The 12441-nt window shown below is 60.3% G+C and overlaps 1 protein-coding gene across 1 annotated transcript in view; it reads left to right on the top strand.

Annotated features, from left to right (window-relative positions):
- Positions 1 to 12441, top strand: part of MUC16 (mucin 16, cell surface associated) — a gene marked incomplete at its 5' end in the record, with an annotated part of 77201 nt that overhangs the window by 53870 nt on the left and 10890 nt on the right. The window contains 35 exons of the mRNA XM_067313093.1: positions 12 to 38; positions 290 to 432; positions 542 to 609; positions 1002 to 1174; positions 1290 to 1316; positions 1568 to 1710; positions 1820 to 1887; positions 2280 to 2452; positions 2568 to 2594; positions 2846 to 2988; positions 3098 to 3165; positions 3558 to 3730; positions 3846 to 3872; positions 4124 to 4266; positions 4376 to 4443; positions 4836 to 5008; positions 5124 to 5150; positions 5402 to 5544; positions 5654 to 5721; positions 6114 to 6286; positions 6402 to 6428; positions 6680 to 6822; positions 6932 to 6999; positions 7392 to 7564; positions 7680 to 7706; positions 7958 to 8100; positions 8210 to 8277; positions 8670 to 8842; positions 8958 to 8984; positions 9236 to 9378; positions 9488 to 9555; positions 9948 to 10120; positions 11398 to 11537; positions 11625 to 11692; positions 12199 to 12371. Of these exons, the coding sequence (XP_067169194.1) occupies positions 12 to 38; positions 290 to 432; positions 542 to 609; positions 1002 to 1174; positions 1290 to 1316; positions 1568 to 1710; positions 1820 to 1887; positions 2280 to 2452; positions 2568 to 2594; positions 2846 to 2988; positions 3098 to 3165; positions 3558 to 3730; positions 3846 to 3872; positions 4124 to 4266; positions 4376 to 4443; positions 4836 to 5008; positions 5124 to 5150; positions 5402 to 5544; positions 5654 to 5721; positions 6114 to 6286; positions 6402 to 6428; positions 6680 to 6822; positions 6932 to 6999; positions 7392 to 7564; positions 7680 to 7706; positions 7958 to 8100; positions 8210 to 8277; positions 8670 to 8842; positions 8958 to 8984; positions 9236 to 9378; positions 9488 to 9555; positions 9948 to 10120; positions 11398 to 11537; positions 11625 to 11692; positions 12199 to 12371 (3669 nt within the window). The remainder of the gene's footprint in view (positions 1 to 11; positions 39 to 289; positions 433 to 541; positions 610 to 1001; positions 1175 to 1289; positions 1317 to 1567; positions 1711 to 1819; positions 1888 to 2279; positions 2453 to 2567; positions 2595 to 2845; positions 2989 to 3097; positions 3166 to 3557; positions 3731 to 3845; positions 3873 to 4123; positions 4267 to 4375; positions 4444 to 4835; positions 5009 to 5123; positions 5151 to 5401; positions 5545 to 5653; positions 5722 to 6113; positions 6287 to 6401; positions 6429 to 6679; positions 6823 to 6931; positions 7000 to 7391; positions 7565 to 7679; positions 7707 to 7957; positions 8101 to 8209; positions 8278 to 8669; positions 8843 to 8957; positions 8985 to 9235; positions 9379 to 9487; positions 9556 to 9947; positions 10121 to 11397; positions 11538 to 11624; positions 11693 to 12198; positions 12372 to 12441) is intronic.

Genomic DNA, 12441 nt, shown 5'->3' on the forward strand with positions numbered 1-12441 from the left:
TCTCTTTGCAGGTTACAACGAACAGCCGGTCCTGCCATGTGAGTAGCTTTCAGGGGAGGGCTGGCGTCACAGGGCGGCGAGTTTCTCGCGGGTCTCCACCGCCTGGCTGAGGCAGCCGGGGGCCAAGGCTGGTGATGCCTGGGGGGGAGTGGGGAGCATGCTGACCTTCCGCCTCGGGACCCGGGCCAGGAAGGAGGGGTGGCTGTCGGGAGACCGTTGCCTTTCTCCACGCAAAGCCTTGACACCCTGGCTCCTGCACCTTTTCATTCCCCATCTGTGCTCCTTGCAGCTGCCATGCCCACGCGGACACCAGCTGCCGCCCTTGAGCGTTTCACCATCAACTTCACCATCACCAATCTCCCCTACAATTCCGACCTGGCAATTCCTCACTCGGCAAAGCTCAACACTACCCAGAGAGTCATGGCCACGCTGGTAAGCGACCCGCCGCTCTGCCGCGGCCATGAGGCCTGCTGGCCTCGTGGGCTGGCAGGTGCGCGGGAGTAGGGCCATGGGTTAATTCTGAATCACCTCCCCTTGGCAGCTCAAGCAGCTTCTGAAGGAAGCCAGCATCGGCCCTGCTTTCCTCGGATGCGAACCGACAGCTTTCAGGTACGGGGCCAGGCCCAGCAGGTGCCCTTGGCGGGTCCCGGGATCAGGCAGCCTGGCATGCTCCGGCTCTGTCCGCCCCCTCGGGCTACGGAGGCGGGACCTTGTCCCCGTTGCCCTCCCATCTCCGGGCTTCCCCCTGCTGCTCGCCCTCCCACCCGTGGAGGGTCTGAGCCCGGCCCCTAGACGACTCTCGCACCTTGCGTGGCCTGACCCCATGGGAACGACAGCAGGGTCAGAGTGCAGCGAGGAGAGCAGTGGCAAGCGTCCCCGCGCGGGCGGGGAACGCCGAGCACGCGTTGCCGCAAGGACACGGCTGAGGGAGCCCTAACGCCTGACCTTGCAACGAGAGGGTGCGCAAAACACGTGCTCAGGCATCGCCTTGTGTTTTTCAGGCCAGTGAGGCAAGGGGACAACACGCGGGTGGACGCCGTCTGCACCTACAGGAGCGACTCATCCGCCCCGCCGTTGGACAGGGTGGGCCTTTACCACGAAGTGAGCAACAAGACCAAAGGCATCACGCAGCTGGGCCCCTACAGCCTGGACAAGGACAGCCTCTACGTCAACGGTAAGCACCAAGGCCTCCCCACGTCCTCTGCTCTCGTGCAGCGGCCTTTCTTCCGCAGCAGCCTTCCCCTGTGCCCGATCCCAGCTCCAGCTCACGACTGGCTCTCTCTTTGCAGGTTACAACGAACAGCCGGTCCTGCCATGTGAGTAGCTTTCAGGGGAGGGCTGGCGTCACAGCGCGGCGAGTTTCTCGCGGGTCTCCACCGCCTGGCTGAGGCAGCCGGGGGCCAAGGCTGGTGATGCCTGGGGGGGAGTGGGGAGCATGCTGACCTTCCGCCTCGGGACCCGGGCCAGGAAGGAGGGGTGGCTGTCGGGAGACCGTTGCCTTTCTCCACGCAAAGCCTTGACACCCTGGCTCCTGCACCTTTTCATTCCCCATCTGTGCTCCTTGCAGCTGCCATGCCCACGCGGACACCAGCTGCCGCCCTTGAGCGTTTCACCATCAACTTCACCATCACCAATCTCCCCTACAATTCCGACCTGGCAATTCCTCACTCGGCAAAGCTCAACACTACCCAGAGAGTCATGGCCACGCTGGTAAGCGACCCGCCGCTCTGCCGCGGCCATGAGGCCTGCTGGCCTCGTGGGCTGGCAGGTGCGCGGGAGTAGGGCCATGGGTTAATTCTGAATCACCTCCCCTTGGCAGCTCAAGCAGCTTCTGAAGGAAGCCAGCATCGGCCCTGCTTTCCTCGGATGCGAACCGACAGCTTTCAGGTACGGGGCCAGGCCCAGCAGGTGCCCTTGGCGGGTCCCGGGATCAGGCAGCCTGGCATGCTCCGGCTCTGTCCGCCCCCTCGGGCTACGGAGGCGGGACCTTGTCCCCGTTGCCCTCCCATCTCCGGGCTTCCCCCTGCTGCTCGCCCTCCCACCCGTGGAGGGTCTGAGCCCGGCCCCTAGACGACTCTCGCACCTTGCGTGGCCTGACCCCATGGGAACGACAGCAGGGTCAGAGTGCAGCGAGGAGAGCAGTGGCAAGCGTCCCCGCGCGGGCGGGGAACGCCGAGCACGCGTTGCCGCAAGGACACGGCTGAGGGAGCCCTAACGCCTGACCTTGCAACGAGAGGGTGCGCAAAACACGTGCTCAGGCATCGCCTTGTGTTTTTCAGGCCAGTGAGGCAAGGGGACAACACGCGGGTGGACGCCGTCTGCACCTACAGGAGCGACTCGTCCGCCCCGCCGTTGGACAGGGTGGGCCTTTACCACGAAGTGAGCAACAAGACCAAAGGCATCACGCAGCTGGGCCCCTACAGCCTGGACAAGGACAGCCTCTACGTCAACGGTAAGCACCAAGGCCTCCCCACGTCCTCTGCTCTCGTGCAGCGGCCTTTCTTCCGCAGCAGCCTTCCCCTGTGCCCGATCCCAGCTCCAGCTCACGACTGGCTCTCTCTTTGCAGGTTACAACGAACAGCCGGTCCTGCCATGTGAGTAGCTTTCAGGGGAGGGCTGGCGTCACAGGGCGGCGAGTTTCTCGCGGGTCTCCACCGCCTGGCTGAGGCAGCCGGGGGCCAAGGCTGGTGATGCCTGGGGGGGAGTGGGGAGCATGCTGACCTTCCGCCTCGGGACCCGGGCCAGGAAGGAGGGGTGGCTGTCGGGAGACCGTTGCCTTTCTCCACGCAAAGCCTTGACACCCTGGCTCCTGCACCTTTTCATTCCCCATCTGTGCTCCTTGCAGCTGCCATGCCCACGCGGACACCAGCTGCCGCCCTTGAGCGTTTCACCATCAACTTCACCATCACCAATCTCCCCTACAATTCCGACCTGGCAATTCCTCACTCGGCAAAGCTCAACACTACCCAGAGAGTCATGGCCACGCTGGTAAGCGACCCGCCGCTCTGCCGCGGCCATGAGGCCTGCTGGCCTCGTGGGCTGGCAGGTGCGCGGGAGTAGGGCCATGGGTTAATTCTGAATCACCTCCCCTTGGCAGCTCAAGCAGCTTCTGAAGGAAGCCAGCATCGGCCCTGCTTTCCTCGGATGCGAACCGACAGCTTTCAGGTACGGGGCCAGGCCCAGCAGGTGCCCTTGGCGGGTCCCGGGATCAGGCAGCCTGGCATGCTCCGGCTCTGTCCGCCCCCTCGGGCTACGGAGGCGGGACCTTGTCCCCGTTGCCCTCCCATCTCCGGGCTTCCCCCTGCTGCTCGCCCTCCCACCCGTGGAGGGTCTGAGCCCGGCCCCTAGACGACTCTCGCACCTTGCGTGGCCTGACCCCATGGGAACGACAGCAGGGTCAGAGTGCAGCGAGGAGAGCAGTGGCAAGCGTCCCCGCGCGGGCGGGGAACGCCGAGCACGCGTTGCCGCAAGGACACGGCTGAGGGAGCCCTAACGCCTGACCTTGCAACGAGAGGGTGCGCAAAACACGTGCTCAGGCATCGCCTTGTGTTTTTCAGGCCAGTGAGGCAAGGGGACAACACGCGGGTGGACGCCGTCTGCACCTACAGGAGCGACTCGTCCGCCCCGCCGTTGGACAGGGTGGGCCTTTACCACGAAGTGAGCAACAAGACCAAAGGCATCACGCAGCTGGGCCCCTACAGCCTGGACAAGGACAGCCTCTACGTCAACGGTAAGCACCAAGGCCTCCCCACGTCCTCTGCTCTCGTGCAGCGGCCTTTCTTCCGCAGCAGCCTTCCCCTGTGCCCGATCCCAGCTCCAGCTCACGACTGGCTCTCTCTTTGCAGGTTACAACGAACAGCCGGTCCTGCCATGTGAGTAGCTTTCAGGGGAGGGCTGGCGTCACAGGGCGGCGAGTTTCTCGCGGGTCTCCACCGCCTGGCTGAGGCAGCCGGGGGCCAAGGCTGGTGATGCCTGGGGGGGAGTGGGGAGCATGCTGACCTTCCGCCTCGGGACCCGGGCCAGGAAGGAGGGGTGGCTGTCGGGAGACCGTTGCCTTTCTCCACGCAAAGCCTTGACACCCTGGCTCCTGCACCTTTTCATTCCCCATCTGTGCTCCTTGCAGCTGCCATGCCCACGCGGACACCAGCTGCCGCCCTTGAGCGTTTCACCATCAACTTCACCATCACCAATCTCCCCTACAATTCCGACCTGGCAATTCCTCACTCGGCAAAGCTCAACACTACCCAGAGAGTCATGGCCACGCTGGTAAGCGACCCGCCGCTCTGCCGCGGCCATGAGGCCTGCTGGCCTCGTGGGCTGGCAGGTGCGCGGGAGTAGGGCCATGGGTTAATTCTGAATCACCTCCCCTTGGCAGCTCAAGCAGCTTCTGAAGGAAGCCAGCATCGGCCCTGCTTTCCTCGGATGCGAACCGACAGCTTTCAGGTACGGGGCCAGGCCCAGCAGGTGCCCTTGGCGGGTCCCGGGATCAGGCAGCCTGGCATGCTCCGGCTCTGTCCGCCCCCTCGGGCTACGGAGGCGGGACCTTGTCCCCGTTGCCCTCCCATCTCCGGGCTTCCCCCTGCTGCTCGCCCTCCCACCCGTGGAGGGTCTGAGCCCGGCCCCTAGACGACTCTCGCACCTTGCGTGGCCTGACCCCATGGGAACGACAGCAGGGTCAGAGTGCAGCGAGGAGAGCAGTGGCAAGCGTCCCCGCGCGGGCGGGGAACGCCGAGCACGCGTTGCCGCAAGGACACGGCTGAGGGAGCCCTAACGCCTGACCTTGCAACGAGAGGGTGCGCAAAACACGTGCTCAGGCATCGCCTTGTGTTTTTCAGGCCAGTGAGGCAAGGGGACAACACGCGGGTGGACGCCGTCTGCACCTACAGGAGCGACTCGTCCGCCCCGCCGTTGGACAGGGTGGGCCTTTACCACGAAGTGAGCAACAAGACCAAAGGCATCACGCAGCTGGGCCCCTACAGCCTGGACAAGGACAGCCTCTACGTCAACGGTAAGCACCAAGGCCTCCCCACGTCCTCTGCTCTCGTGCAGCGGCCTTTCTTCCGCAGCAGCCTTCCCCTGTGCCCGATCCCAGCTCCAGCTCACGACTGGCTCTCTCTTTGCAGGTTACAACGAACAGCCGGTCCTGCCATGTGAGTAGCTTTCAGGGGAGGGCTGGCGTCACAGGGCGGCGAGTTTCTCGCGGGTCTCCACCGCCTGGCTGAGGCAGCCGGGGGCCAAGGCTGGTGATGCCTGGGGGGGAGTGGGGAGCATGCTGACCTTCCGCCTCGGGACCCGGGCCAGGAAGGAGGGGTGGCTGTCGGGAGACCGTTGCCTTTCTCCACGCAAAGCCTTGACACCCTGGCTCCTGCACCTTTTCATTCCCCATCTGTGCTCCTTGCAGCTGCCATGCCCACGCGGACACCAGCTGCCGCCCTTGAGCGTTTCACCATCAACTTCACCATCACCAATCTCCCCTACAATTCCGACCTGGCAATTCCTCACTCGGCAAAGCTCAACACTACCCAGAGAGTCATGGCCACGCTGGTAAGCGACCCGCCGCTCTGCCGCGGCCATGAGGCCTGCTGGCCTCGTGGGCTGGCAGGTGCGCGGGAGTAGGGCCATGGGTTAATTCTGAATCACCTCCCCTTGGCAGCTCAAGCAGCTTCTGAAGGAAGCCAGCATCGGCCCTGCTTTCCTCGGATGCGAACCGACAGCTTTCAGGTACGGGGCCAGGCCCAGCAGGTGCCCTTGGCGGGTCCCGGGATCAGGCAGCCTGGCATGCTCCGGCTCTGTCCGCCCCCTCGGGCTACGGAGGCGGGACCTTGTCCCCGTTGCCCTCCCATCTCCGGGCTTCCCCCTGCTGCTCGCCCTCCCACCCGTGGAGGGTCTGAGCCCGGCCCCTAGACGACTCTCGCACCTTGCGTGGCCTGACCCCATGGGAACGACAGCAGGGTCAGAGTGCAGCGAGGAGAGCAGTGGCAAGCGTCCCCGCGCGGGCGGGGAACGCCGAGCACGCGTTGCCGCAAGGACACGGCTGAGGGAGCCCTAACGCCTGACCTTGCAACGAGAGGGTGCGCAAAACACGTGCTCAGGCATCGCCTTGTGTTTTTCAGGCCAGTGAGGCAAGGGGACAACACGCGGGTGGACGCCGTCTGCACCTACAGGAGCGACTCGTCCGCCCCGCCGTTGGACAGGGTGGGCCTTTACCACGAAGTGAGCAACAAGACCAAAGGCATCACGCAGCTGGGCCCCTACAGCCTGGACAAGGACAGCCTCTACGTCAACGGTAAGCACCAAGGCCTCCCCACGTCCTCTGCTCTCGTGCAGCGGCCTTTCTTCCGCAGCAGCCTTCCCCTGTGCCCGATCCCAGCTCCAGCTCACGACTGGCTCTCTCTTTGCAGGTTACAACGAACAGCCGGTCCTGCCATGTGAGTAGCTTTCAGGGGAGGGCTGGCGTCACAGGGCGGCGAGTTTCTCGCGGGTCTCCACCGCCTGGCTGAGGCAGCCGGGGGCCAAGGCTGGTGATGCCTGGGGGGGAGTGGGGAGCATGCTGACCTTCCGCCTCGGGACCCGGGCCAGGAAGGAGGGGTGGCTGTCGGGAGACCGTTGCCTTTCTCCACGCAAAGCCTTGACACCCTGGCTCCTGCACCTTTTCATTCCCCATCTGTGCTCCTTGCAGCTGCCATGCCCACGCGGACACCAGCTGCCGCCCTTGAGCGTTTCACCATCAACTTCACCATCACCAATCTCCCCTACAATTCCGACCTGGCAATTCCTCACTCGGCAAAGCTCAACACTACCCAGAGAGTCATGGCCACGCTGGTAAGCGACCCGCCGCTCTGCCGCGGCCATGAGGCCTGCTGGCCTCGTGGGCTGGCAGGTGCGCGGGAGTAGGGCCATGGGTTAATTCTGAATCACCTCCCCTTGGCAGCTCAAGCAGCTTCTGAAGGAAGCCAGCATCGGCCCTGCTTTCCTCGGATGCGAACCGACAGCTTTCAGGTACGGGGCCAGGCCCAGCAGGTGCCCTTGGCGGGTCCCGGGATCAGGCAGCCTGGCATGCTCCGGCTCTGTCCGCCCCCTCGGGCTACGGAGGCGGGACCTTGTCCCCGTTGCCCTCCCATCTCCGGGCTTCCCCCTGCTGCTCGCCCTCCCACCCGTGGAGGGTCTGAGCCCGGCCCCTAGACGACTCTCGCACCTTGCGTGGCCTGACCCCATGGGAACGACAGCAGGGTCAGAGTGCAGCGAGGAGAGCAGTGGCAAGCGTCCCCGCGCGGGCGGGGAACGCCGAGCACGCGTTGCCGCAAGGACACGGCTGAGGGAGCCCTAACGCCTGACCTTGCAACGAGAGGGTGCGCAAAACACGTGCTCAGGCATCGCCTTGTGTTTTTCAGGCCAGTGAGGCAAGGGGACAACACGCGGGTGGACGCCGTCTGCACCTACAGGAGCGACTCGTCCGCCCCGCCGTTGGACAGGGTGGGCCTTTACCACGAAGTGAGCAACAAGACCAAAGGCATCACGCAGCTGGGCCCCTACAGCCTGGACAAGGACAGCCTCTACGTCAACGGTAAGCACCAAGGCCTCCCCACGTCCTCTGCTCTCGTGCAGCGGCCTTTCTTCCGCAGCAGCCTTCCCCTGTGCCCGATCCCAGCTCCAGCTCACGACTGGCTCTCTCTTTGCAGGTTACAACGAACAGCCGGTCCTGCCATGTGAGTAGCTTTCAGGGGAGGGCTGGCGTCACAGGGCGGCGAGTTTCTCGCGGGTCTCCACCGCCTGGCTGAGGCAGCCGGGGGCCAAGGCTGGTGATGCCTGGGGGGGAGTGGGGAGCATGCTGACCTTCCGCCTCGGGACCCGGGCCAGGAAGGAGGGGTGGCTGTCGGGAGACCGTTGCCTTTCTCCACGCAAAGCCTTGACACCCTGGCTCCTGCACCTTTTCATTCCCCATCTGTGCTCCTTGCAGCTGCCATGCCCACGCGGACACCAGCTGCCGCCCTTGAGCGTTTCACCATCAACTTCACCATCACCAATCTCCCCTACAATTCCGACCTGGCAATTCCTCACTCGGCAAAGCTCAACACTACCCAGAGAGTCATGGCCACGCTGGTAAGCGACCCGCCGCTCTGCCGCGGCCATGAGGCCTGCTGGCCTCGTGGGCTGGCAGGTGCGCGGGAGTAGGGCCATGGGTTAATTCTGAATCACCTCCCCTTGGCAGCTCAAGCAGCTTCTGAAGGAAGCCAGCATCGGCCCTGCTTTCCTCGGATGCGAACCGACAGCTTTCAGGTACGGGGCCAGGCCCAGCAGGTGCCCTTGGCGGGTCCCGGGATCAGGCAGCCTGGCATGCTCCGGCTCTGTCCGCCCCCTCGGGCTACGGAGGCGGGACCTTGTCCCCGTTGCCCTCCCATCTCCGGGCTTCCCCCTGCTGCTCGCCCTCCCACCCGTGGAGGGTCTGAGCCCGGCCCCTAGACGACTCTCGCACCTTGCGTGGCCTGACCCCATGGGAACGACAGCAGGGTCAGAGTGCAGCGAGGAGAGCAGTGGCAAGCGTCCCCGCGCGGGCGGGGAACGCCGAGCACGCGTTGCCGCAAGGACACGGCTGAGGGAGCCCTAACGCCTGACCTTGCAACGAGAGGGTGCGCAAAACACGTGCTCAGGCATCGCCTTGTGTTTTTCAGGCCAGTGAGGCAAGGGGACAACACGCGGGTGGACGCCGTCTGCACCTACAGGAGCGACTCGTCCGCCCCGCCGTTGGACAGGGTGGGCCTTTACCACGAAGTGAGCAACAAGACCAAAGGCATCACGCAGCTGGGCCCCTACAGCCTGGACAAGGACAGCCTCTACGTCAACGGTAAGCACCAAGGCCTCCCCACGTCCTCTGCTCTCGTGCAGCGGCCTTTCTTCCGCAGCAGCCTTCCCCTGTGCCCGATCCCAGCTCCAGCTCACGACTGGCTCTCTCTTTGCAGGTTACAACGAACAGCCGGTCCTGCCATGTGAGTAGCTTTCAGGGGAGGGCTGGCGTCACAGGGCGGCGAGTTTCTCGCGGGTCTCCACCGCCTGGCTGAGGCAGCCGGGGGCCAAGGCTGGTGATGCCTGGGGGGGAGTGGGGAGCATGCTGACCTTCCGCCTCGGGACCCGGGCCAGGAAGGAGGGGTGGCTGTCGGGAGACCGTTGCCTTTCTCCACGCAAAGCCTTGACACCCTGGCTCCTGCACCTTTTCATTCCCCATCTGTGCTCCTTGCAGCTGCCATGCCCACGCGGACACCAGCTGCCGCCCTTGAGCGTTTCACCATCAACTTCACCATCACCAATCTCCCCTACAATTCCGACCTGGCAATTCCTCACTCGGCAAAGCTCAACACTACCCAGAGAGTCATGGCCACGCTGGTAAGCGACCCGCCGCTCTGCCGCGGCCATGAGGCCTGCTGGCCTCGTGGGCTGGCAGGTGCGCGGGAGTAGGGCCATGGGTTAATTCTGAATCACCTCCCCTTGGCAGCTCAAGCAGCTTCTGAAGGAAGCCAGCATCGGCCCTGCTTTCCTCGGATGCGAACCGACAGCTTTCAGGTACGGGGCCAGGCCCAGCAGGTGCCCTTGGCGGGTCCCGGGATCAGGCAGCCTGGCATGCTCCGGCTCTGTCCGCCCCCTCGGGCTACGGAGGCGGGACCTTGTCCCCGTTGCCCTCCCATCTCCGGGCTTCCCCCTGCTGCTCGCCCTCCCACCCGTGGAGGGTCTGAGCCCGGCCCCTAGACGACTCTCGCACCTTGCGTGGCCTGACCCCATGGGAACGACAGCAGGGTCAGAGTGCAGCGAGGAGAGCAGTGGCAAGCGTCCCCGCGCGGGCGGGGAACGCCGAGCACGCGTTGCCGCAAGGACACGGCTGAGGGAGCCCTAACGCCTGACCTTGCAACGAGAGGGTGCGCAAAACACGTGCTCAGGCATCGCCTTGTGTTTTTCAGGCCAGTGAGGCAAGGGGACAACACGCGGGTGGACGCCGTCTGCACCTACAGGAGCGACTCGTCCGCCCCGCCGTTGGACAGGGTGGGCCTTTACCACGAAGTGAGCAACAAGACCAAAGGCATCACGCAGCTGGGCCCCTACAGCCTGGACAAGGACAGCCTCTACGTCAACGGTAAGCACCTGCTGTCTGGTAAACCTTTTTGTCCCATGCCCTGCCTGCATCTCCCATGCCTGGATAGGAATCATGCAGAGTGTCGGCCCGTACTGCGAGAGTGCCTTGATATCTCAGAACCATGGGTTTGTGGTTTGTCAGTGCTCTTCTGCAAAGAGTTTGTTGCTGGACTCTCTTCCCTACAGGCTGATTTAGGCATGGTTGGCAGCGTCATCAGCCCAGTGTGACTTACTCTTCAGAGAGGTAAAGGCAACTAAGTTCAGCACCTGATTGGAACCTTACTCCACCATTTACAATGGAGCTGTTGTCAAAATACTTCCCTGCACTATCATAAATAGTTTAAGTGCCTGCTCAGAAATAGGAAATCTTTTGTTCTCCCGTGGAATCTTTCATCTATGCAAATATCTCTAAATCAGCAGCCGAACTCATTATTTACTTTCTCTTTCCAGATTACCATGAAGCCCATCTCTTTCCTTGTAAGTACTTTAAGTAATTAAAAAGGCATGATACCTTAAGTGTCAGTACAAGAGATACACAGATGAATGCCTGATTGGAGATCTTCCCTTTCTTAGCTTTTTCATGGAACTAGAAGTAAAAATAAGGTGAACATGTTTAACAGTGAGAGGTATCAGCTACCAAGCACAGTTGGTAACTTATAGGCCTCATTCAAATGTTTCATGAAGCATTATTTCTTCCTGGAAAACAGACTTTAGTCAAATCAAAGCCTCTGCAGAGGAGTAACTGGATGAAATCCTATGCCCTGCATTACAGAGGAGGTCAGAGGAGATGGTATGAGGAGACCTGTTTGCAGAAATACATGGCTACACTCATAGAAGGCTAGAGAGTAACTAGTGTTGACATGCAGTTCAGTCTTTTCCAAAAGCAACTTTACAAGTAGAAATGGTCAGAGGTTCAAAGACCTACATGGAGTATCAGACCGGTGTGGTTAGAGGTTTTTTTACCCAGCAGGATAAAAGGTGAGATGGCATTAACTTCAACTCCTCATCTGAAATGGTTTGGTACCAGTTTAGAGTCTGCTCAGCTAGGACTGGCCTTCTCTATGAATCTGGGTGAGCTAGAGATTCCTCATCTGCCCTACAACTACGAGCTCCACAGTGCTGCTGGCATCATCGTTCCCATTCTGTACTGTGTTCAGTGCAGGATACATCCATTCCAGCAGAAAGGAATTGTTGACTCTGCTAAAGACAGGAATTTAAAAAAGTGTTTGCTTTCTACTCGCAACAAAATTTTGTGCTTTTTTTTTTTTTTTTTTGCAGCAACATCTCCAGCTCTTCCTTTTGCAAGAATAGAACATTTCACAGTGAACTTCACAGTAACCAATCTCCTTTACAGACCAGCACTAGGAAACCCAAATTCTAAAAAATTCAATGCTACAAAAAACACTCTGACATATTTGGTGAGCATCAGTCAGGTTCTTCCTGTGGTTGTTTAGTGTATTTGTTTTTATCATATTTTCACTAACTTAATTCCTTTTTTTTGTCAGCTTGACTATGTGCTCAAGAACAGCAGCATTAGCCCTGCTTACGCTGGATGCACAGTGGTGGCACTAAGGTAGGGGGCATGTCCTTGAAATGGTTTTTGTTATAGAAGACGAGCAATTCAAATTTTGCCTGACAATAGGATTATACAGAGATCTTTCCTTAGCATATAATTCCTTTCTGCTTCCACTTCCTCCTAACTTGGTAGATCCTGTTAGGTTCTTGAGAGTGCAGAGAAAAATTAGACCTCATTATGATCCCTCATGAAAGGGCAGAGGGTTAATACATAACTTCTTCTGATTTTACTTACATTGATTTCACACCAATTTTGCACTAGATAAAAAGAGTAATATGACTAATTTAAAATGCAGTTCGGTTAGATCATAAGAACACTGTTCTAATGGTATAAAACAGAATGAATACTACATTTCTAAAATTTGAGCACATTATTCCATTAAATGGTGTTGTTTTACAGTATTTTAACAAGAAATCCAATTCCATGGTAGTTACTGCACAAGCAAATTCAAACAAGTGCATGTAAGTGTCATTCAGGCTGTAAGTAAGCGTGTAACTTCTCAGATCTGTGAAGAATGGAGAGGACACTGGCATGGATGCTGTCTGCACATACAGAGCCAACACTACCACTACTAAATTTGACCGAGTCATGGTTTATCGTGAGCTCAGCAGGATGACAGCCAGCTGCACTGAGCTAGGACCCTACAAACTGGATGCGGCCAGCTTCTATGTTAACGGTAAGTAGCCAAGCTGATGTCAGGAAGGAATCCTCTGACTGCCGATTTGATACTGGCTCGATGGAGAAAC

This window comes from Apteryx mantelli, chromosome 30, assembly GCF_036417845.1.
Source record: "Apteryx mantelli isolate bAptMan1 chromosome 30, bAptMan1.hap1, whole genome shotgun sequence".
Taxonomy (NCBI): domain Eukaryota; kingdom Metazoa; phylum Chordata; class Aves; order Apterygiformes; family Apterygidae; genus Apteryx; species Apteryx mantelli.